The sequence below is a fragment of the Littorina saxatilis genome, linkage group LG7 (assembly GCF_037325665.1).
Source record: "Littorina saxatilis isolate snail1 linkage group LG7, US_GU_Lsax_2.0, whole genome shotgun sequence".
Taxonomy (NCBI): Eukaryota; Metazoa; Mollusca; class Gastropoda; order Littorinimorpha; family Littorinidae; genus Littorina; species Littorina saxatilis.
In genome coordinates, this window is record NC_090251.1 from 32302860 (window position 1) to 32328592 (window position 25733).

The window sequence follows — 25733 nt, forward strand, 5'->3', positions numbered from 1 at the left end:
ACTTTGAGCAGGTCGGTTTCAGTTTTAATAAACAATTTTAGAGAATTGTGTATCTTATATTTGAGTCTTTCGTGTTTTAGACATTGATGCATTTAATAGTTTTAACGAGTTGCCTTTTGTTTTATCATTCTGGTGTTTATCTAGCTGTGCTGTGTATCTTATAAGAAGTTCTTAAAAGTTCGAAGTTATTTTAGCATATAGGTTTGTTTGGTTTTTTTTTATGGTCTTAACAGTTAAACATGTATTACGTTATCATCAAGATTCATGCTTTGTTAGCACTAAGCAGTTGTTTTAATCAGTCTGGTTTTCTCTTGTTTTCATCTTATGAACATTCTAAATGTTAGACTAGCTTATTGTCTTGTACAGAATAACAACTGTGTGAATGGTGCTATACTGAATGAAAGAGTGTGACATGAAGTTCTTGTACATCATTGTAAAGAGTGTGAATGACGTTTTAGTTTAGATGTCAAGCGCTTAGAGCAAGCCTTTTTAACGAAAGTTTTTGATTTAGCGCTATATAAATGTTCTTATTATTATTATTATTATTATTATTATTATTATTATTATTATTATTATTATTATTATTATTATTATTATTATTATTATTATTAGACGTGCAGAAGAACACACACACACACACACACACACACACACACACACACATGAATAGCACTGGTAACAAGATTTTGTTCTCCTTTTTTCTGTGACATATAGAGAGATAGGTCACTAGGTTTTCATTGTGTGTATCAAACTTACTGATTCTTATTACGAACCCGTTTGATAACATAGTGGGCGTGTTCAGATAACAAATTTGATTTGTAATTTACTCTTGAAACTGCATGTACGAAAGAGAAAACAACCCGGCGCACAATATCTTCTTTCACCTTAAATTCTATCTTTCGTGAATTGCACACGATTTTTTAAGATTTGTTAGATCTATATTTTTTTTACCACCTTTGATACGGTTTCTGGAGGACTGGTAGGCCTGTTACAAGCGAGTCCTCTTTACTGTAAAGATATGCTGAAGGGAAGCAAAGGCAAATACATATATAAAAAGATAAATCAACGTTTAAGCGATAACACACACACACACACACACACACGTTAACACACACACGCACGCACGCACGTACACGCACGTACGCATACGCATGCACGCACATTTACACACACACACACGTACGCACGCACGCACAAACTGAGCGTAGGCACGCACACGCACGCACGCACACATACACGCACGCTTGCACGCATGCAGTTATGCACGCACGCACAGCAAGTTAGTTAAATTGCGGTTATGGCAGTTTCTATTGTACCTTGCTGTCGGAGGAAGTGATTGCAATGGTGTTTTTTGTCTGTCTGCCTGGCTATCTGTCTTGCCTGCCTGCATGTCTGTTTGTCTTTCTGTCTATATATATGTCCGTCTGTCGCATTTTACACCCCCGGTATAGGGGTGTGTATAGGATTCGGTCCATGTGTTTGTTTGTTTGTTTGTTTGTTTGTTTGTGTGTTTGTGTTCGCATATAGATCTCAAGAATGAACGGACCGATCGTCACCAAACTTGGTGAACAGGTTCTATACATTCCTGAGACGGTCCTTACAAAAATTGGGACCAGTCAAACACACGGTTAGGGAGTTATTGGTGGATTAAGATTCTACAAGGACTTATAGAGGGACATATTAATGGTCAAAGGGAAATAACCTTCTCAGTTGGTGGCAGTGAGAATGGTTATTTCCCTTTGACCAACGGGGGTGTTTTTCCTACCTCGGAGGAATTTCTTGTTTCTCTTGGACATATACCAAGCATCAACATCCATGTCAATATCCGAAATTGATTCATCAATAATGCTTATGCTGCACAGGAAGCAGCAAGGCTGTTGATTGTTGGTGTTAAAGTTGAAGGGTGCACTTACACTGTGTAAAAGCCTGAAGGGTGCACTTACACTATGTAAAAGCCTGAAGGGTGCACTTACACTATGTAAAAGCCTGAAGGGTGCACTTACACTATGTTAAAGCTTGAAGGATGCACTTACACTATGTAAAAGCTTGAAGGGTGCACTTACACTATGTAAAAGCCTGAAGGGTGCACTTACACTATGTAAAAGCTTGAAGGGTGCACTTACACTATGTAAAAGCCTGAAGGGTGCACTTACACTATGTAAAAGCTTGAAGGGTGCACTTACACTATGTAAAAGCCTGAAGGGTGCACTTATCCTATGTAAAAGTTTGAAAGGCGCACTTACACCATGTAAAAGCCTGAAAGGTGCACTTACACTATGCTCGGTTTCGGGTTTATTATTATATCACCCCACACAACGGATACCTTAGCATTTCGGAACGTCCAGTTATTCAAATTTTAAACGCTGTGTTTTGGGTAATCTTCGCAGTCTGTAACTTCTCCACAAACTCTCATTGTGTTTGTTTCTGTCCTGCTTTATTGTCCCTGAGAGCGGGGAAATGTGTACGCATATGGTATTTTACAGATTTGAGTACCTTCATTTGCACAGGTTTCGTCTGATTGCATAATGGATGATTGCGAGGTCTAACATAGAAGAGTTTGTCGACAGTTACCGGTTCCCCTATGTTTATTGGTTAAATGAACAAGCATATATATACGTACAGATCCGAAGCATTTTCTATAACTTATCACTGCGGATGCGTCAAAATTACAGCACAGCGAATTTCACTTGGGCTTCTTAAAGTTAAATTCACCAGAAAACTTCTCCAATGTGGCTACTTCATAAATAATAACAATAACAATAACAATAACAGCACTTTATTGTCCATTGAAATATGACATAAAAATGGAAAATGTTCTTCATAGGTCATTACTATATATTGATTATATTGCATTTCTATTATGATCTCTCGTGCAGTGAGCCATGGCCAGAACCTCAACTGCAACTTTGAACAAAACCTTTGTCAGTGGACACAGGTGAACGGCACCGCGGACAACTTGAACTGGTCAAGACAGAATGGACCCACTTCCAGCGCTAACACCGGGCCAAGCTTTGACCACACCAAAGGCACCACTGGACGTTAGTATTGTTAAAATTTTGGCGCTGACATGACAAATAAAAGATGGTGCGATTTGGTGTATTGTTTGTGGGATAGGATGCTCAGTAAACACTGTACTTTGCATGTACCCTCCCGTCACTGGAAACGTTAAAAGCTATTGTCCAACATCCCCTTTCATTGGGTGAAACACAAGCCCACTTGGACGTAATAGATACATAGGGAATAGGTTATATTTGCAAATTACATCTTGCATAAAACCGGTATTTTTCTCTGTCATGATCACAATTCTACGATGAAAGGAGAGAAAGTGGGACAAAATTGGAGTTTCTTTTGCCAATTAATTATCTTTTAGCCCCATCTCTTTCATTCTCAAAGTGATTGTCGCCAGCATTAACTGCTCTTTTATCGAAACAACAAAATGACCGTGGGTGAGATGAACAAAGTTGACTGTGGGCGAGATGAACAAAGTTGACTGTGGGTGAGATGAACAAAGTTGACTGTGGGTGAGATGAACAAAGTTGACTGTGGGCGAGATGAACAAAATTGACTGTGGGTGAGATGAACAAAGTCGACTGTGGGTGAGATGAACTTGACAAAGTTGACTGTGGGTGAGATTGATATCAACTAATAACCCATATCACCGGCGCAGACCTCTAGACAGGAAAGTTCCATCGTTTAAAACTGAATTATATAGAAACTCATTTCTCCCATCTACTACACAACTCTGGAATTCTTTACCAGACTATATAAAACTTAGTGATTCCCTAAGTGAATTTAAGCACTTTTTGTCAAAAAACGATTTAAGTCCGCCGTGTTATTTTTATTCTGGAGATCGCATGTCACAAATAATTCACTGTAAGCTCAGGTTATATATAAGTGATCTCAATAACGATCTAGTGAGACGTCACGTTGCTACAGATGCATCTTGTGACTGTGGATTCCCGTCCGAATCCGTACAACACTTCATATTCGATTGTCCAAATTATCGTGAAGCACGTCAAGAAACTATACATACCCTCCCTAATCACACAACTCACCTCCCCCACCTTTTAAACGGAGACAGACAGTATTCTTTAGATTTGAACAGGAAATTTTTTTCCACCGTACACTCGTTCATTGAACGTTCAGGCCGCTTTGGGCAAGTCAGAATAAATGCTCTACAAGCCGGACAACAACTTTAACTTCTGCACATCTCCTACCCATCCCTCTTCTTTTATTCATCTTCTTTCCCTCCTTCCTTCCTTTATATGGCAATCCGAATGGTGCAAAAGTCCCTTTTAGCTCTTGATGTCTAAATAACACATTATTTAGCTAAATAACGCGTTATTTAGCTAAACAATGCTTTATTTAGCTATATCATGCATTATTTAGCTAAATAATGCATTGTTTAAATTAAACAATGCATTATTTACAGATACAGAAAAAAGAGAGCCCAGAGCACTAAATAATGCATTGTTTAGCATAAATAAGAGATTGTGTTTGTAAATAACTCATTATTTATAAATAATTACGCGTTTTCTCTAAACAATATATTATATGTAAATAAAGTGTTATTTAAATAAATAAAATATTATTTAGATAAATAAAATATTATTTATCTAAATAAAATATTATTTAGAGAAATAAAATATTATATGTAAATAAAATATTATTTATCTAAATAAAATATTATTTATCTAAATAAAATATTATTTAGATAAATAATTTATTATTTAGATAAATAATTTATTATTTAGATAAATAATTTATTATTTACTGTTTTTGCCTTGAAATAGTATTATTACACTAAATAATGCTTTATATAGCTATATAATAGGTTTCCGCTATATAATTCATGATTTGGTAAATAATACATTATATACCGTAAATAAAATATTATATACCGTAAACAATTCATTGTTTAGCGCATCGCGAAGCCGTTTTTTTCTCTTGTTGTTTTTTTCCACGTGTTTCCGTGGATCCACGAGAGCTCTGTTGATTCTCAAACTGACCAATCAGACAACTAGCATCTGTACACTAATTAAAGTCCCATTGTTGAGTGTGACGAAAACTCGTGGTGACGATTTTAAAACATGTTGGGTCACGCATGGTCCAATCTTACATGGTCCAATCTTACATGGTCCAACCTTACATGGTCCAACCTTACATGGTCCAACCTTACATGGTCCAACCTTACATGGTCCAACCTTACATGGTCCAATCTTACATGGTCCAATCTTACATGGTCCAACCTTACATGGTTCAACCTTACATGGTCCAATCTTACATGGTCCAATCTTGCATGGTCCAATCTTACATGGTCCAATCTTACATGGTCCAACCTTACATGGTCCAACCTTACATGGTCCAACCTTACATGGTCCAATCTTACATGGTCCAACCTTACATGGTCCAACCTTACATGGTCCAATCTTACATGGTCCAATCTTGCATGGTCCAATCTTGCATGGTCCAACCTTACATGGTCCAATCTTACATGGTCCAACCTTACATGGTCCAACCTTACATGGTCCAATCTTACATGGTCCAATCTTACATGGTCCAACCTTACATGGTTCAACCTTACATGGTCCAATCTTACATGGTCCAATCTTGCATGGTCCAATCTTACATGGTCCAACCTTGCATGGTCCAACCTTGCATGGTCCAATCTTACATGGTCCAACCTTACATGGTCCAACCTTACATGGTCCAATCTTACATGGTCCAACCTTACATGGTCCAACCTTACATGGTCCAATCTTACATGGTCCAATCTTGCATGGACCAATCTTGCATGGTCCAACCTTGCATGGTCCAATCTTACATGGTCCAACCTTACATGGTCCAACCTTACATGGTCCAATCTTGCATGGTCCAATCTTACATGGTCCAACCTTGCATGGTCCAACCTTGCATGGTCCAATCTTACATGGTCCAACCTTACATGGTCCAACCTTACATGGTCCAACCTTACATGGTCCAATCTTACATGGTCCAACCTTACATGGTCCAACCTTGCATGGTCCAATCTTACATGGTCCAACCTTACATGGTCCAACCTTACATGGTCCAACCTTACATGGTCCAATCTTACATGGTCCAACCTTACATGGTCCAACCGTACATGGTCCAATCTTACATGGTCCAATCTTGCATGGTCCAATCTTACATGGTCCAACCTTGCATGGTCCAACCTTGCATGGTCCAATCTTACATGGTCCAATCTTACATGGTCCAACCTTACATGGTCCAACCTTACATGGTCCAACCTTACATGGTCCAATCTTACATGGTCCAACCTTACATGGTCCAACCTTGCATGGTCCAATCTTACATGGTCCAATCTTACATGGTCCAACCTTACATGGTCCAACCTTACATGGTCCAACCTTACATGGTCCAATCTTACATGGTCCAATCTTACATGGTCCAATCTTACATGGTCCAATCTTGCATGGTCCAATCTTGCATGGTCCAACCTTACATGGTCCAACCTTGCATGGTCCAACCTTACATGGTCCAACCTTACATGGTCCAATCTTACATGGTCCAACCTTACATGGTCCAACCTTACATGGTCCAATCTTACATGGTCCAATCTTACATGGTCCAACCTTACATGGTTCAACCTTACATGGTCCAATCTTACATGGTCCAATCTTGCATGGTCCAATCTTACATGGTCCAACCTTGCATGGTCCAACCTTGCATGGTCCAATCTTACATGGTCCAACCTTACATGGTCCAACCTTACATGGTCCAACCTTACATGGTCCAATCTTACATGGTCCAACCTTACATGGTCCAACCTTACATGGTCCAATCTTACATGGTCCAATCTTGCATGGTCCAATCTTGCATGGTCCAACCTTGCATGGTCCAATCTTACATGGTCCAACCTTACATGGTCCAACCTTACATGGTCCAATCTTACATGGTCCAACCTTACATGGTCCAACCTTGCATGGTCCAATCTTACATGGTCCAATAATATATATGGACCATGTAAGATTGGACCATGTAAGGTTGGACCATGTAAGATTGGACCATGTAAGGTTGGACCATGCACGATTGGACCATGTAAGGTTGGACCATGTAAGATTGGACCATGCAAGGTTGGACCATGTAAGGTTGGACCATGTAAGATTGGACCATGCAGGGTTGGACCATGCAAGGTTGGACCATGTAAGATTGGACCATGCAAGATTGGACCATGTAAGATTGGACCATGTAAGGTTGAACCATGTAAGGTTGGACCATGTAAGATTGGACCATGTAAGATTGGACCATGTAAGGTTGGACCATGTAAGGTTGGACCATGTAAGATTGGACCATGTAAGGTTGGACCATGTAAGGTTGGACCATGTAAGGTTGGACCATGCAAGGTTGGACCATGTAAGATTGGACCATGTAAGGTTGGACCATGTAAGGTTGGACCATGCAAGGTTGGACCATGTAAGATTGGACCATGCAAGATTGGACCATGCAAGATTGGACCATGTAAGATTGGACCATGTAAGGTTGGACCATGTAAAGTTGGACCATGTAAGATTGGACCATGTAAGGTTGGACCATGTAAGGTTGGACCATGTAAGATTGGACCATGTAAGATTGGACCATGCAAGGTTGGACCATGTAAGGTTGGACCATGTAAAGTTGGACCATGTAAGATTGGACCATGTAAGGTTGGACCATGTAAGGTTGGACCATGTAAGGTTGGACCATGTAAGATTGGACCATGTAAGGTTGGACCATGTAAGGTTGGACCATGTAAGGTTGGACCATGTAAGATTGGACCATGTAAGATTGGACCATGTAAGATTGGACCATGTAAGGTTGGACCATGTAAGGTTGGACCATGTAAGGTTGGACCATGTAAGGTTGGACCATGTAAGATTGGACCATGTAAGATTGGACCATGCAAGGTTGGACCATGTAAGATTGGACCATGCAAGATTGGACCATGTAAGATTGGACCATGTAAGGTTGAACCATGTAAGGTTGGACCATGTAAGATTGGACCATGTAAGGTTGGACCATGTAAGGTTGGACCATGTAAGATTGGACCATGTAAGATTGGACCATGCGTGACCCAACATGTTTTAAAATCGTCACCACGAGTTTTCGTCACACTCAACAATGGGACTTTAATTAGTGTACAGATGCTAGTTGTCTGATTGGTCAGTTTGAGAATCAACAGAGCTCTCGTGGATCCACGGAAACACGTGGAAAAAAACAACAAGAGAAAAAACGGCTTCGCGATGCGCTAAACAATGAATTGTTTACGGTATATAATATTTTATTTACGGTATATAATGTATTATTTACCAAATCATGAATTATATAGCGGAAACCTATTATATAGCTATATAAAGCATTATTTAGTGTAATAATACTATTTCAAGGCAAAAACAGTAAATAATAAATTATTTATCTAAATAATAAATTATTTATCTAAATAATAAATTATTTATCTAAATAATAAATTATTTATCTAAATAATATTTTATTTAGATAAATAATATTTTATTTAGATAAATAATATTTTATTTACATATAATATTTTATTTATCTAAATAATATTTTATTTAGATAAATAATATTTTATTTATCTAAATAATATTTTATTTATTTAAATAACACTTTATTTACATATAATATATTGTTTAGAGAAAACGCGTAATTATTTATAAATAATGAGTTATTTACAAACACAATCTCTTATTTATGCTAAACAATGCATTATTTAGTGCTCTGGGCTCTCTTTTTTCTGTATCTGTAAATAATGCATTGTTTAATTTAAACAATGCATTATTTAGCTAAATAATGCATGATATAGCTAAATAAAGCATTGTTTAGCTAAATAACGCGTTATTTAGCTAAATAATGTGTTATTTAGACATCAAGAGCTAAAAGGGACTTTTGCACCATTCGGATTGCCATACCTTTACTATGGCAATCCGAATGGTGCAAAAGTCCCTTTTAGCTCTTGATGTCTAAATAACACATTATTTAGCTAAATAACGCGTTATTTAGCTAAACAATGCTTTATTTAGCTATATCATGCATTATTTAGCTAAATAATGCATTGTTTAAATTAAACAATGCATTATTTACAGATACAGAAAAAAGAGAGCCCAGAGCACTAAATAATGCATTGCTTAGCATAAATAAGAGATTGTGTTTGTAAATAACTCATTATTTATAAATAATTACGCGTTTTCTCTAAACAATATATTATATGTAAATAAAGTGTTATTTAAATAAATAAAATATTATTTAGATAAATAAAATATTATTTATCTAAATAAAATATTATTTAGATAAATAAAATATTATATGTAAATAAAATATTATTTATCTAAATAAAATATTATTTATCTAAATAAAATATTATTTAGATAAATAATTTATTATTTAGATAAATAATTTATTATTTAGATAAATAATTTATTATTTACTGTTTTTGCCTTGAAATAGTATTATTACACTAAATAATGCTTTATATAGCTATATAATAGGTTTCCGCTATATAATTCATGATTTGGTAAATAATACATTATATACCGTAAATAAAATATTATATACCGTAAACAATTCATTGTTTAGCGCATCGCGAAGCCGTTTTTTCTCTTGTTGTTTTTTTCCACGTGTTTCCGTGGATCCACGAGAGCTCTGTTGATTCTCAAACTGACCAATCAGACAACTAGCATCTGTACACTAATTAAAGTCCCATTGTTGAGTGTGACGAAAACTCGTGGTGACGATTTTAAAACATGTTGGGTCACGCATGGTCCAATCTTACATGGTCCAATCTTACATGGTCCAACCTTACATGGTCCAACCTTACATGGTCCAATCTTACATGGTCCAATCTTACATGGTCCAACCTTACATGGTTCAACCTTACATGGTCCAATCTTACATGGTCCAATCTTGCATGGTCCAATCTTACATGGTCCAACCTTGCATGGTCCAACCTTGCATGGTCCAACCTTGCATGGTCCAATCTTACATGGTCCAATCTTACATGGTCCAACCTTACATGGTCCAACCTTACATGGTCCAACCTTACATGGTCCAATCTTACATGGTCCAATCTTGCATGGTCCAATCTTACATGGTCCAACCTTGCATGGTCCAACCTTGCATGGTCCAATCTTACATGGTCCAACCTTACATGGTCCAATCTTACATGGTCCAACCTTACATGGTCCAACCTTACATGGTCCAATCTTACATGGTCCAACCTTACATGGTCCAATCTTACATGGTCCAACCTTACATGGTCCAACCTTACATGGTCCAACCTTACATGGTCCAACCTTACATGGTCCAACCTTACATGGTCCAATCTTACATGGTCCAATCTTGCATGGTCCAACCTTACATGGTCCAATCTTACATGGTCCAACCTTACATGGTCCAACCTTACATGGTCCAATCTTACATGGTCCAATCTTACATGGTCCAACCTTACATGGTTCAACCTTACATGGTCCAATCTTACATGGTCCAATCTTGCATGGTCCAATCTTACATGGTCCAACCTTGCATGGTCCAATCTTACATGGTCCAACCTTACATGGTCCAACCTTACATGGTCCAATCTTACATGGTCCAACCTTACATGGTCCAACCTTACATGGTCCAATCTTACATGGTCCAATCTTGCATGGTCCAATCTTACATGGTCCAACCTTGCATGGTCCAACCTTACATGGTCCAATCTTACATGGTCCAATCTTACATGGTCCAACCTTACATGGTTCAACCTTACATGGTCCAATCTTACATGGTCCAATCTTGCATGGTCCAATCTTACATGGTCCAACCTTGCATGGTCCAATCTTACATGGTCCAACCTTACATGGTCCAACCTTACATGGTCCAATCTTACATGGTCCAACCTTACATGGTCCAACCTTACATGGTCCAATCTTACATGGTCCAATCTTGCATGGTCCAATCTTACATGGTCCAACCTTGCATGGTCCAACCTTACATGGTCCAACCTTACATGGTCCAATCTTACATGGTCCAACCTTACATGGTCCAACCTTACATGGTCCAATCTTACATGGTCCAACCTTACATGGTCCAACCTTACATGGTTCAACCTTACATGGTCCAATCTTACATGGTCCAATCTTGCATGGTCCAATCTTACATGGTCCAACCTTGCATGGTCCAACCTTGCATGGTCCAATCTTACATGGTCCAACCTTACATGGTCCAACCTTGCATGGTCCAATCTTACATGGTCCAACCTCACATGGTCCAATCTTACATGGTCCAATCTTGCATGGTCCAATCTTACATGGTCCAACCTTGCATGGTCCAACCTTACATGGTCCAACCTTACATGGTCCAACCTTACATGGTCCAATCTTACATGGTCCAACCTTACATGGTCCAACCTTACATGGTCCAATCTTACATGGTCCAACCTTACATGGTCCAACCTTACATGGTTCAACCTTACATGGTCCAATCTTACATGGTCCAATCTTGCATGGTCCAATCTTACATGGTCCAACCTTGCATGGTCCAACCTTGCATGGTCCAATCTTACATGGTCCAACCTTACATGGTCCAACCTTGCATGGTCCAATCTTACATGGTCCAACCTTACATGGTCCAATCTTGCATGGTCCAACCTTACATGGTCCAATCTTACATGGTCCAACCTTACATGGTCCAATCTTACATGGTCCATATATATTATTGGACCATGCAAGGTTGGACCATGTAAGATTGGACCATGCAAGATTGGACCATGTAAGATTGGACCATGTAAGGTTGAACCATGTAAGGTTGGACCATGTAAGATTGGACCATGTAAGATTGGACCATGTAAGGTTGGACCATGTAAGGTTGGACCATGTAAGATTGGACCATGTAAGGTTGGACCATGTAAGGTTGGACCATGTAAGGTTGGACCATGCAAGGTTGGACCATGTAAGATTGGACCATGCAAGATTGGACCATGTAAGATTGGACCATGTAAGGTTGGACCATGTAAGGTTGGACCATGTAAGATTGGACCATGTAAGGTTGGACCATGTAAGGTTGGACCATGTAAGGTTGGACCATGTAAGATTGGACCATGCAAGGTTGGACCATGTAAGGTTGGACCATGTAAGATTGGACCATGTAAGGTTGGACCATGTAAGGTTGGACCATGTAAGATTGGACCATGTAAGATTGGACCATGCAAGGTTGGACCATGCAAGGTTGGACCATGTAAGATTGGACCATGCAAGATTGGACCATGTAAGATTGGACCATGTAAGGTTGGACCATGTAAGGTTAGACCATGTAAGGTTGGACCATGTAAGATTGGACCATGCAAGGTTGGACCATGCAAGATTGGACCATGCAAGATTGGACCATGTAAGATTGGACCATGTAAGGTTGGACCATGTAAGGTTGGACCATGTAAGATTGGACCATGTAAGGTTGGACCATGTAAGGTTGGACCATGTAAGGTTGGACCATGTAAGATTGGACCATGCAAGGTTGGACCATGCAAGGTTGGACCATGTAAGATTGGACCATGCAAGATTGGACCATGTAAGATTGGACCATGTAAGGTTGAACCATGTAAGGTTGGACCATGTAAGATTGGACCATGTAAGATTGGACCATGTAAGGTTGGACCATGTAAGGTTGGACCATGTAAGATTGGACCATGTAAGGTTGGACCATGCAAGATTGGACCATGCAAGATTGGACCATGTAAGATTGGACCATGTAAGGTTGGACCATGTAAGGTTGGACCATGTAAGATTGGACCATGTAAGGTTGGACCATGTAAGGTTGGACCATGTAAGGTTGGACCATGTAAGATTGGACCATGTAAGATTGGACCATGCGTGACCCAACATGTTTTAAAATCGTCACCACGAGTTTTCGTCACACTCAACAATGGGACTTTAATTAGTGTACAGATGCTAGTTGTCTGATTGGTCAGTTTGAGAATCAACAGAGCTCTCGTGGATCCACGGAAACACGTGGAAAAAAACAACAAGAGAAAAAACGGCTTCGCGATGCGCTAAACAATGAATTGTTTACGGTATATAATATTTTATTTACGGTATATAATGTATTATTTACCAAATCATGAATTATATAGCGGAAACCTATTATATAGCTATATAAAGCATTATTTAGTGTAATAATACTATTTCAAGGCAAAAACAGTAAATAATAAATTATTTATCTAAATAATAAATTATTTATCTAAATAATAAATTATTTATCTAAATAATATTTTATTTAGATAAATAATATTTTATTTAGATAAATAATATTTTATTTACATATAATATTTTATTTATCTAAATAATATTTTATTTAGATAAATAATATTTTATTTATCTAAATAATATTTTATTTATTTAAATAACACTTTATTTACATATAATATATTGTTTAGAGAAAACGCGTAATTATTTATAAATAATGAGTTATTTACAAACACAATCTCTTATTTATGCTAAACAATGCATTATTTAGTGCTCTGGGCTCTCTTTTTTCTGTATCTGTAAATAATGCATTGTTTAATTTAAACAATGCATTATTTAGCTAAATAATGCATGATATAGCTAAATAAAGCATTGTTTAGCTAAATAACGCGTTATTTAGCTAAATAATGTGTTATTTAGACATCAAGAGCTAAAAGGGACTTTTGCACCATTCGGATTGCCATACTTTACTGTCTTTCTTTATAATCACTATGCAACGTTCATTACGTTATTAATAGATTTGGTTTATTGAGACAAATTTTTCACCCGTTACCGCCTTATGTTGTACTGTCATGCAGGAACACCACTATAAGCTTCTAGCTTGTTGCTGTTTCTGTGAACTTTGTATACATGTCATGATTGTAACCCTTGTTAAAATAAACTTATGTTTAAACCAACAAAGTTGACTGTGGGTGAGATGAACAAAGTTGACTGTGGGTGAGATGAACAAAGTTGACTGTGGGTGAGATGAACAAAGTTGACTGTGGGTGAGATGAACAAAGTTGACTGTGGGTGAGATGAACAAAGTTGACTGTGGGTGAGATGAACAAAGTTGACTGTGGGTGAGATGAACAAAATGACTGTGGGTGAGATGAACAAAGTTGACTGTGGGTGAGATGAACAAAGTTGACTGTGGGTGAGATGAACAAAGTTGACTGTGGGTGAGATGAACAAAGTTGACTGTGGGTGAGATGAACAAAGTTGACTGTGGGTGAGATGAACAAAGTTGACTGTGGGTGATATGAACAAAGTTGACTGTGGGTGAGATGAACAAAATGACTGTGGGTGAGATGAACAAAGTTGACTGTGGGTGAGATGAACAAAATGACTGTGGGTGAGATGAACAAAGTTGACTGTGGGTGAGATGAACAAAATGACTGTGGGTGAGATGAACAAAGTTGACTGTGGGTGAGATGAACAAAATGACTGTGGGTGAGATGAACAAAGTTGACTGTGGGTTAGATGAACAAAGTTGACTGTGGGTGAGATGAACAAAATGACTGTGGGTGAGATGAACAAAGTTGACTGTGGGTGAGATGAACAAAATGACTGTGGGTGAGATGAACAAAGTTGACTGTGGGTGAGATGAACAAAATGACTGTGGGTGAGATGAACAAAGTTGACTGTGGGTGAGATGAACAAAGTTGACTGTGGGTGAGATGAACAAAATGACTGTGGGTGAGATGAACAAAGTTGACTGTGGGTGAGATGAACAAAATGACTGTGGGTGAGATGAACAAAGTTGACTGTGGGTGAGATGAACAAAATGACTGTGGGTGAGATGAACAAAGTTGACTGTGGGTGAGATGAACAAAGTTGACTGTGGGTGAGATGAACAAAGTTGACTGTGGGTGAGATGAACAAAGTTGACTGTGGGTGAGATGAACAAAATGACTGTGGGTGAGATGAACAAAGTTGACTGTGGGTGAGATGAACAAAATGACTGTGGGTGAGATGAACAAAGTTGACTGTGGGTGAGATGAACAAAGTTGAAAAACAAAAGAAATCTTTACTCACCAATACAAGGACAGCACACGTCTTTGCATTTTGTTTTCCTTTGGATGTTTTTTTTTTTGTGGTCCCGAAGAGTGCCTCCGTAGGTGAACATTTGACTGTTGTGTGTGTGTGTGTGTGTGTGTGCGTGCGTGCGTGCGTGCGTGCGTGCGTGCGTGTGCGTGTGTGCGTGCGTGTGTGTGTGTGTGTGCTGTCCTTGCATTGGTGAGTACAGATTTCGTTTGTTTTTCAACTTTGTTTTCGTTTTGCTTTCCCCAACCAAGATGGCTACTACATCTACTTCGAAACGTCCACGGGCCGTACGGGTTACAAGGCGCAGCTGCAAAGTCCCGCCATCAGCGTAGCGAGAAACAACAGTGCGTGTCTGACACTCTGGTACCATATGTACGGCCAGCACGTCAGCTCGCTCACCGTCTACCAGAACACCAAGAGTGTCTGGACACGCTCTGGTGACCAAGGCAACCGATGGAGGCAGGCTAGCATCACCCTCAACGGTCCTTTCACCAACCAGAAGGTACAGTGGCAACTTTCGTTTGAAATTGTGCAAAAGTCAGACCATTTGATCTACAAAACTGCCATTTGTGGAAGAGTTATGCTATAGGCTGAAGTTTATGTCCCCTAAATATAAAGTGATTCGGTCAACAGATGTAGTTATGAGCGTGTTTTTTTTTGTGTAGGGTTGCGGCATTATTTTGGGGTCACCCTGTATAATTTTGGACTCAAGGTCAATTCAATGTTAAGACTGAGTTCGTGATAAGTATTACGATTTGCAAAAAAATCAGTTCGCATTCTTCTTAGGTGTTCTTTGTCAACGCAAAAGGTAATTTTGAGAGTGGATTCAAATACTATTAACGTGTTTGTTTATGTATGCATTTATTTGTTTTTATAGGTTTATTCGTTAATTTTATTTTATTCTAATGTTGTATTATTGATATGTTTGTTTATTTTTGTGCTTTGTTTTAAATTTACTTATCATTTATTTTCGCAGATCGTGATCGAGGCGACGAAGGGTCGAGGCGTCAAAGGTGACATCGCCGTTGATGACATCACTTATGCGTCTGGAACTTGTTCTGCTTCAGGTCAGTAGAGTTACGAAATTTGTTGGTTTTGTATTTCATAAGTTGATTCATCACTATGAGCTTTGAACTGTTGCTGTGATGCTAGAATCTCTGTCTATCTGCAATTATTAACAAATATATATTTGCTCAATAATAGGCTAATCAGTTATGACGAAACCTCAGGGACGAGAAAGACATACGACAACAACGACAATGAAGACAACGTTAACGACGACGTCAAATATAGCAACAACAATGACAAATGATAACAACAACAACAACAACAACAACAACAACAACAACAACAACAACCACAGCAACATCATCAACAACAACAAACACAAATCTCTCTCTTTCTTATAGTGACCATCAAGCCCGGCGCGACCTCCAAACCTGGCGTTACGGTCAAGCCAGTGGCTGCAGGGTGTGACTTTGAGTCCAGCAAACTGTGTGGTTACACCCAAGATCGCCACGACAACTTTGACTGGACACGCAAAGCAGGACACACCAGGTCGGCCAACACTGGACCCTCCACTGACCACACCACGGGCACCAATGCAGGTACAGTGGAACCCCTCTTTGGAGACCCCGAACCATCAGAGGAAAAAACAAGTCGCGTAAGGCGAAATTACTACATTTAGTCAAGCTGTGGAACTCACAGAATGAAACTGAACGCACTGCATTTTTCACATTGACCGTAGTCTGCCGCTAGTGCAAAAGGCAGGGAAAGTGACGAGCCTGTTCAGCGCGGTAGCGGTTGCGCTGTGCTGCATTGCACGCTAGCTTTACTGTACCTCTCTTCGTTTTAACTTTCTGAGCGTGTTTTTAATCCAAACATATCATATCTATATGTTTTTGGAATCAGGAACCGACAAGGAATAAGATGAAATTAGGGTTTTTAAAACGATTTCGGAAATTTAATTTTAATCATAATTTTTATATTTTTAATTTTCAGAGCCTGTTTTTAATCCGAATATAACATATTTATATGTTTTTGGAATCAGAACATGATGAAAAATAAAATAAAAGTAATTTTGGATCGTTTTATTAAAAAAATTATTTTAATTACAATTTTCAGATTTTAATGACCAAAGTCATTAATTAATTTTTAAGCCTCCATGCTGAAATGCAATACCGAAGTCCGGCCTTCGTCGAAGATTGCTTGGCCAAAATTTCAATCAATTTGATTGAAAAATGAAGGTGTGACGGTGCCGCCTCAACTTTTACAAAAAGCCGGATATGACGTCATAAAAGACATTTATCGAAAAAAAGAAAAAAACGTCCGGGGATTTCATACCCAGGAACTCTCATGTAAAATTTCATAAAGATCGGTCCAGTAGTTTAGTCTGAATCGCTCTACACACACACACGCACAGACACACACACACACACACACACACACACACACACACACACATACACCACGACCCTCGTCTCGATTCCCCCCTCTATGTTAAAATATTTGGTCAAAACTTGACTAAATGTAAAAATCAGGTTTTGGAAAGGTGGCAGTCTCAAAATGGGTGTACATTTGTAGAGGATATGAATGGATAATCTGAAGAGAAAAAAAACCCCAGTGTCTAAAAAGGGAGACTGAGGGTCTAACAGCGGAGGGGAGAGGGGGTGCGGGTGGGGGTGGGGGTAGGAAGGAGGTGTTCTATCGCGCATGAGATTGGAGAAAAAAAGTTTCGAACCTGCGAAATCAGTTTAGAACAAAATATGTGACACTCAGTTAACACTCCGCTTCAAGCCAACAAACGTTGAGGGTACAAGGTGGAGACTTTATTCGTGGGACTGGACACATCAGGCATAATTCTACTCACCACAGAAAGCATGCATCCCGACTGCAGATTTGTGTATGTGTCCAAGTGAAAAAAAATTCTGATCCCATGTAAAACCCTTTGTCTTTGGTCAAACCTGTGCGCAGGTTACTACATGTACATGGAGTCGGACAACCACAGCCCCAACGCCAAGACGCGCCTGGTCTCCCCGACCTACCCGGGCTCCACAGACAGGTGCCTGCAGTTCTGGTACAACATGAACGGCAAGAACGTGGGCAAGCTCAACGTGTACGCCCAGCGAGTCAGCAACGGGACGTCCTCGCTGGGTGTCCCCATCTGGGCGCTGAGCGGGAACCAGGGACAGGGCTGGCAGCTGGCGGAACAGTCCATTCCAGCTGGGGGGCAGTACTCGGTAAGATAATAATAGTAATAATACGAGAATTTATAACGCGCGCATATCTCACCACAAGGCGACTCAAGGTGCACTCATACACAATCTTTTGCATTAACAACTCAAGCATACTCATATACACTGACTTATGCATAAATTACATGAAGATGACAAGGCAACAACACAAACAGAGACACGGCACTCAAAGGTAAGCATGAAAAAGAAAAGAAAATTTCAAACAATAATTATGTAACTATGTACATTGCTATTTACAGCTGATCTGATTTAGACTTGTGGCCGGGTGAGATGGATGAGGGGGGGGGGGGAGGTGTAGCGGGGACACTGTAGTCTGAGCCGGGATTATTTAGGGGAAAGAAAAGTCTTGAGGCCAGATTTAAATGCTTCTAAAGACTGTTGTTGAAGGAGGGGAAGAAGTAGTGAGTTCCAGTTCCAGTTCCAAAGATACTGATATCAATGTAGCCCTGAAAGTCTGACAAATGGTGCCCAAGCCTTTGGCAAGTGATTCTGAAAATGTACTAGCCAGAGAGCAAACTTTACAAGCCAAACCAACAATTTGTTTCTGCAACTTTGTTCGCATTTGGCAAGTGTCATACCACACTATACCTGCAGATCATTAAACTTGCCTAGTTTTACGGCCTGTGGCAACGCTCTCGGAACTACTAGAAGGCCTCTGACCCGGTTTCGCAACTAACGCAACCCCAGATGGTACCGTCATTACGGCTTCTATCGTCCTCGCGGAGTCCGCTTCCATTCAAGTACTTTTCACAAATACGTGACATGTCTCTCCTCGCACTTACCCTTACCACATCATCGTTACTCCTCTGAAGTTCCTTGCGGGACTGACTTTACTGCTAGCGTTGTATTGCGCAATGCCACAGTGTGGTAAGTCAAGTTAAACTCTACGGTCTACGGCTATATAATATAGGGGGCCTATATCGTGCGCGGTCTCGGAGAACACTTTCGTTATATCGTGCGCGGTCTCGGAGAACAATTTGGTTATATCGTGCGCGGTCTCGGAGAACAATTTGGTTAATAACGTATTATTTGTTTAGAATGAAATACGTGACCGGAAACATGTAGCAAAACTACCTTAAAGTCCATAATTAAGTTTCTAGTATAGCGAGTTTTCGGGCATGGTACATTGGCAATATGAACTTTAGTATCTTGCGAATATTCTTCTCCGGTTGGAGGACAGTTTTTGGTAAGATAACAAAAAACAAAACAAACATTACAGAAGAGATATAAAAACGACAGGAAAACTGATACTGATGTCATTAGTCGAATTTTAGTTACAGCGATTGTTCAGTTTAAACCAATCTTTTTAGTGTAGACAATCTTCTGAATTAGTGACTGATAAAGTTTTCTACTATGGTTGGAGCAGAGTACTCGGAAAGTTGCCAAGCCAGCTAAGACTGACACTGAGGGAAAAGGGGGAAACATTTACAGAAACAATTTCATGCCACATACAATCAATCAATGAGGCTTATATCGCGCATATTCCGTGGGTACAGTTCTAGGCGCTCTGCAGTGATGCCGTGTGAGATGAAATTTTATACGGCCAGTAGATTGCAGCCATGTCGGCGCATATTTACCTTTCACGGCCTTATTCCAAGTCACGCGGGTATGGTAGACAATTATTAACTGTGCCTAAGCAATTTTGCCAGGAAAGACCCTTTTGTCAATCGTGGGATCTTTAACGTGCACACCCAATGTAGTATACACGGGGGGTGGTTCGGACACCGAAGAGAGTCTGCACACAAAGTTGACTCTGTGAAATAAATTTCCGCCGAACCTGGGATCGAACTCGCGCTGACAGCGGCCAACTGAATACAAATCCAGCGCGCTACCAACTAACTGAGCTATATCCCCGCCATACTAACATTTCTACCCAGTAAAGCCGAACTTCTGATGTCGGATTGAATGTTCAAAATGTCATTCAGTCGTGCATTATTTTCTTTCTATATCATAGCTTGGCCTTCGAGCTTCTCTTCTTTTTCTTTGCCTGTTACAAATGTGGTGGAAAACAGGGCCGGACTAGGCGAAGAGGAGGGGGGGGGGGGGGGGGTTGCCAGTGGTGGTCCAGGGGGATGTTCCCCCTTGCGGGGTCAAGGGGCAGAGTCCCTTGTGGGGGTCAGGGGGCAAAGCCCCCTGAAGCTGATGGGTAGGTCATATTCTGAGATAGGAAAATGGTCGCTCCTTGCATGAAACGGCATAAAATAAACAATAATAAAAAATGTTTTAAATAAGTGAGGTACATGTTTAGGCTGGGGGGGGGGGGGGGTTGCGCAACCCCCATAACCCCCCCCGGTAGTCTGGCCCTGGAAAATCACTATGTCGTGAATTAGAAACTAGTGAAATAGCCCCGCCCTTCCAAGGTAAATAACCTCGCGAGTCAAACTCAGTGCTCTCCCTTGGCATCAACATCAACATGGCGGCAAATTTGTTGTTTTGGTTTCCTCTCGTTTGTCTCTACATGAGGTACGAGCAACCCCCGCATATCTATCATCTCTTTGTCCTTGTCCGGTTTAGTTTTTGTTCTTGATTTTGCTGATCGGTTTGAGTTTTGTATCTTTTCGTCTTTTTATCAAAGATATTAACATCTTACAGTTTAGTTTAGTTGGCTCACGTAAGTGTAGCCTATGCGATGATAAACTTTGTCTGTCTGTGCGTGCGTGCGTGCGTGCGTGCGTGCGTGCGTGCGTGCGTGTGTGTGTGTGTGTGTGATAGAAACTTTAACATTTCCGAGTCTATGGATTACGTCAGTCTCGGTCAAAAGTGTTTGACGTGTGTGATAGAAACTATTTGAAGACGTCACATTATGACGTAAGAGGGTTAGACGTCACGCAAAGGAATTACTGAACGTCTCGGTCATTGTTATTGTGAGCGGGCCGAGACTACTTGGCAGATCCAGGGTCTCGCTTTCTTGCACAGTTTCACCTATGCTTACTGTGTGTGTGTGTGTGTGTGTGTGTGTGTGTGTGTGTGTGTGTGTGTGTGTGTGTATGTGTGACGGAGTGATTGAGTTTGTGTTACTGTTTGTCGATTTCTTACGTGAGCCTTGAAGGCTTCGCCTCTTGTTTAGTTTGTGGGGACACATGCAGTAGGCCCTGAAGGGAGAGGTCATAGCCTTCAGCATTTGTTGTTATGCAATGTATTTCCAGGCATTGCTAGTCATAAGAATACATGTTTTGTGTTCATGTCAAGAGGATATTTGTATTTCTAAAGCAAGATGAAAAAGTGCTAGCATGAGAGAGCCCAGATCTTAAGCACCAAAAGCCTTCTTCTCTTCTTGAATTTTGTCAAAATCTGTCAGTGTCATCAACCGATGAAATGATCTATCCATTAATTTGTTATGCTTGATTATAGTTGATAAGAATGTGTTTGAATGTTGGAAAGCTGCCTGCATTTGTGTGTGCATGTGTGTTATTGTGAACCTGTTTCCATTTATCTTTTTAGTAATTTACTTTGACATTTGTGGTAAGTCGATCAATGCTCAAAAGACATTATGATTACACAATTAAGTTCTACAGGATGGATCATGGAATTGAAAAACTTGTTGCATGTGCAGGTTGTCTTTGAAGCTGTGCGAGGAAATGGACCGCTAGGAGACATTGCTTTTGATGATGTCCTTCTGAAGGATGGAACTTGCCCAAATCCTGGTAAGCCAAATTGTTACTAAACGTTACTGGTTAACGCTGCTGAATCTCCAGATTTATAGCCCTATGCATGTTAGGTCAAATACTGAAAACAAGTACACATTTTGAGATTGTTTCAGTGTTGACAATAATTGAATAAACTTCACGTGCCATGAACATGGGTGTTACTCTTCCGGCTTTTGCCGGATTTCCGGTTTTTGAAAAAATCTGAAGCCGGAAATTCCGGTTTTCCGGGTTTTCAAAAAAACAAAAAAAAAAAGCTTCGTTTCGCTAAGTTGAAATAACGAGCAGCGGTTCTGATCCGACTTTTGACACCGGTTCGCGTGCTTTCTCGGTTCGCTCCCTTGGATTTGCCGCCATCTTGCTTATTATGATTTGGTTTCGTCGGTGTCCAGAAACTTTCTTTCAAACTTGAGCATTTTGGACCCCTGCCTTTCAGGTTTTTTGATTTTTCCCAGTAACACCCATGCATGATTATACATGTATACATTTGGAGATTACAATGTTACAAATGCCGTTGATATAAGTTAACATAGTTAAAAAACAAAGGATTACTGTACTCACCAATACAAAGACGACACAAGATGATTACGAATTTTCGCTTCTGGAAGCTTCATCAGGAAAAGAACACAAAAGACAACAAAAAGCAGACGCAACACGGAACGAACAGGGTTTGGATTTTCTTTCAAACCCTGTTCGTTCCGTGTTGCGTCTGCTTTTTGTTGTCTTTTGTGTTCTTTTCCTGATGAAGCTTCCAGAAGCAAAAATTCGTAATCGTCTTGTGTCGTCTTTGTATTGGTGAGTACAGTAATCCTTTGTTTTTTAACTTTGTTCATCTTACCACAGTCACTTCGTTGTTTAGATAAGTTAACATATATAGATATATCTGAGTTAATCAAATTAATGGTGGATGAATAGGGAGGGGGGGGGGGTTGTGGGTCAACGGATTTTTTGCAAGAGTACACTATTTTTTTCTCAATGTTTGTTTAAATTACTTTAACTCAAACTGTAGTTTTGATGGTAATGTCATCAGAATACATTACTACTGATAATTTAACCTGAGTTGAAGCAATGATGTATCCGTATCAGTTGTTAAAGATTGATCTTCTGGAATACAGTACCTGCATTCTATCTGTTTTCCTGATTTAACAAACAAATAGCAAGGCTCAGAATAAGACATAAGCAAAACGTAAACAAGTTTTAATATTTTAATTTGAAGATGCGCTCTTTTTTCAGGCAATTGCAACTTTGACGCTGATCTCTGCGCCTACTCGAACGTCCAAGATGGTGATGACTTTGACTGGATTCGGCAATCAGGATCCACAGCCAGCCAGAACACTGGACCCGCACAGGACCACACCCAGGGCAATGCTAAAGGTTTTGTTTGTTTTGTAGGCAAATTTGTACATAGTTACATTGGTATGTTTCCAAAACTGACATGACACTGCAAAATATTTCACTTCTAATTTTGTTTCAACTTTAAGTTTTTGTGTATGTTCTCAGATTCTTTCTTTTTACAATTACAGTGGAACCCCCTTTTTAAGACCCCCCAGTTTAAGACTCTCTCCCTTTTAAGACCATCTTTTCTCAGATTTTCTGTTCATAACCTCTATAAATTTACCCCCATTTTAAGACTCCCTCTATTTTAAGACTCCCTCTATTTTAAGAACACTTTTGTGGAGGTCTTAGAAGGGGAGTTCCACTGAAGCACTTTGTAGACCAAACCGTTTTTGACCTCTTGATGAGAAAATGTCACTGACTCTAAACTCTTGATGTTGCCCACAGGTAGCTACGTGTACATCGAAACCAGCGCTCCGCGACGGAGAGGCGACAAGGCCATACTGCTCAGTCAGATGCTCCCGGCAGTTTCCGGACACACACAGCGATGCCTCACTTTCTGGTACAGCATGCACGGCACCAGCATGGGAACACTCAACGTGGGAATGAAACTGGCCAACGGGCAGCTGGTGACCGTCTGGACGTTATCCGGTGACCAGGGCAGCGTGTGGCGGTATGGCCGAGTGCCGCTCAACAAGCCAGGTGTTTACTACAAGGTGAGTTGTTTACCTCTGCCCTTTGGACAAAAATTAATTAAAATTGATTTTGCTGACTTTACGAGGAAAATTACTCTTCTCCAACATCCAGGGAACACAGTTCGCCAATAAAAAAGCTCCAAGCGCCTGTGTAAATAAAACAAACTTCAATCAAAAACAAAATATAAAGCTACTAACCTACTAAACCTAATTTTGTTGTCCTTGTCATTGGACACAAATATTTTTTGTTTTTCTTGTTTTTGCAACAGATGATAGGAGAACAGTAAAGAAATAAAATGTTATCGTGTCTTTCAGGTTTTCTTCCAAGGTATTGTGGGTACAGGTGCAGCAGGTGACATCGCTATTGATGATGCTGTAGTCAAATCCGGAGGATGTGCCTGTAAGTATTCTAATACATTTAGATCGTTTTTATTCAAATTTATCCTGCTTTTGTTCCAGTTAGATAATTAATTACACATGTATGTAAATAGCGAAGTCTCTTCTTTTTCGTTCATAGGCCAAAACTCCCACGTTCACTCATGTTTATGCATGAGTGGGTTTTTACGTGTATGACCGTTTTTACCCCGCCATTCAGGCAGTCATACGCCGCTTTCGGGGGAAAGTAGTTAACGAAAACCAATAAGACAATACAGTATTGTCAATATGATCAGAAGGAATTAGCATAGATACATTACAGGTGTTTCTTGGAATTGGGAGAAATCTTATTTCAGCAATCATTGAACAGTTGCATATTTGTAGGTAAAGTGGAAGCACATTTTTGACACTGCCAAAAATCTAAAGAATTCATGTCTTAAAAGGGAGCTAACATTATTAGCTCTAAATCTGAAAAAGCAAGGTCTTGAATTGGGGAACTGTTAAATCAATGGGGGTCTTAAAAGGGGGGGGGGGTTCCACTGTATATGTTTATTTTGGGTATAAAGTCACTGAATCACAGGCATGAACAAGCGAAAGAGAAATAGACAGTCACAAAAAGACAACCTGTGGAAGAGGACCCTGAAAACAGTAACAAGAAGAGGCTAAAAATTGTTGTCAAAACACAGGCTGCATGTATATTGATGTATGAGTGACAGAATATTATGACAACTGACTCCAAACATTTTTTATGAACAGATTCTCCAGCCAAGGCCAGACCGTCATCAGTGAAGACAACGACACCAGCACAAACAACAGTGCCCACCACCCCGTCCACTCACACACCCCCTCAACGTAAGTCACCACCATCGTTCAATGCAGAAACTCAGATTGCAGGCATGTTGCTGGTGTGACAGGGAGACTGCTGCATCACCCTTCACAGCAGACTCTGCTGTTGTCGACGTGTATTCTCTGTCACTGACACTTGTGAATTTTAGAGTTCTGTTTGTGATGGGGTCCGGCTGCTGCTGTCTCCTTGTATCTTCTTGGAAACCTTTGCGTACCCATAACCGTTTTTATAGAGCAATTGATTTAGCTCTAATTCCTTACCCTGTTTGACTGGGCTTCGCCTCCAAAGGTCATTGTTGAGCTTCTTTCACTTGGTTACACTGGTATTTATAATCTTTTCGGAACATGTGCTTAAATGGCCACAACATTTTTGGCAACTTTTTCAAGTTTTAGGCAGTCTTTGTGGTCACTCCCCACTGTGAACAAGTTTTGTAATTCTGCCCAAATGATGGCCATTTTGCAATTTCAAATAAATTTTATTGTTTCACAGACTACTGTAAAGATCTATGAATGTAAAGATGGTTTGAT

At 39.8% G+C, this 25733-nt stretch overlaps 1 protein-coding gene across 1 annotated transcript in view; it reads left to right on the plus strand.

Moving 5' to 3' along the window:
* The first annotated feature begins 2860 nt into the window (after positions 1–2860).
* The window catches only part of LOC138971979 (MAM and LDL-receptor class A domain-containing protein 2-like), a 299457-nt gene continuing 276584 nt past the window's right edge, over positions 2861–25733 (plus strand). Inside the window, exons 1-10 of the mRNA XM_070344823.1 lie at positions 2861–3038; positions 15308–15558; positions 16033–16123; positions 16466–16663; positions 18030–18295; positions 21864–21954; positions 23188–23328; positions 23737–24005; positions 24300–24384; positions 25116–25211. Of these exons, the coding sequence (XP_070200924.1) occupies positions 2861–3038; positions 15308–15558; positions 16033–16123; positions 16466–16663; positions 18030–18295; positions 21864–21954; positions 23188–23328; positions 23737–24005; positions 24300–24384; positions 25116–25211 (1666 nt within the window). The remainder of the gene's footprint in view (positions 3039–15307; positions 15559–16032; positions 16124–16465; positions 16664–18029; positions 18296–21863; positions 21955–23187; positions 23329–23736; positions 24006–24299; positions 24385–25115; positions 25212–25733) is intronic.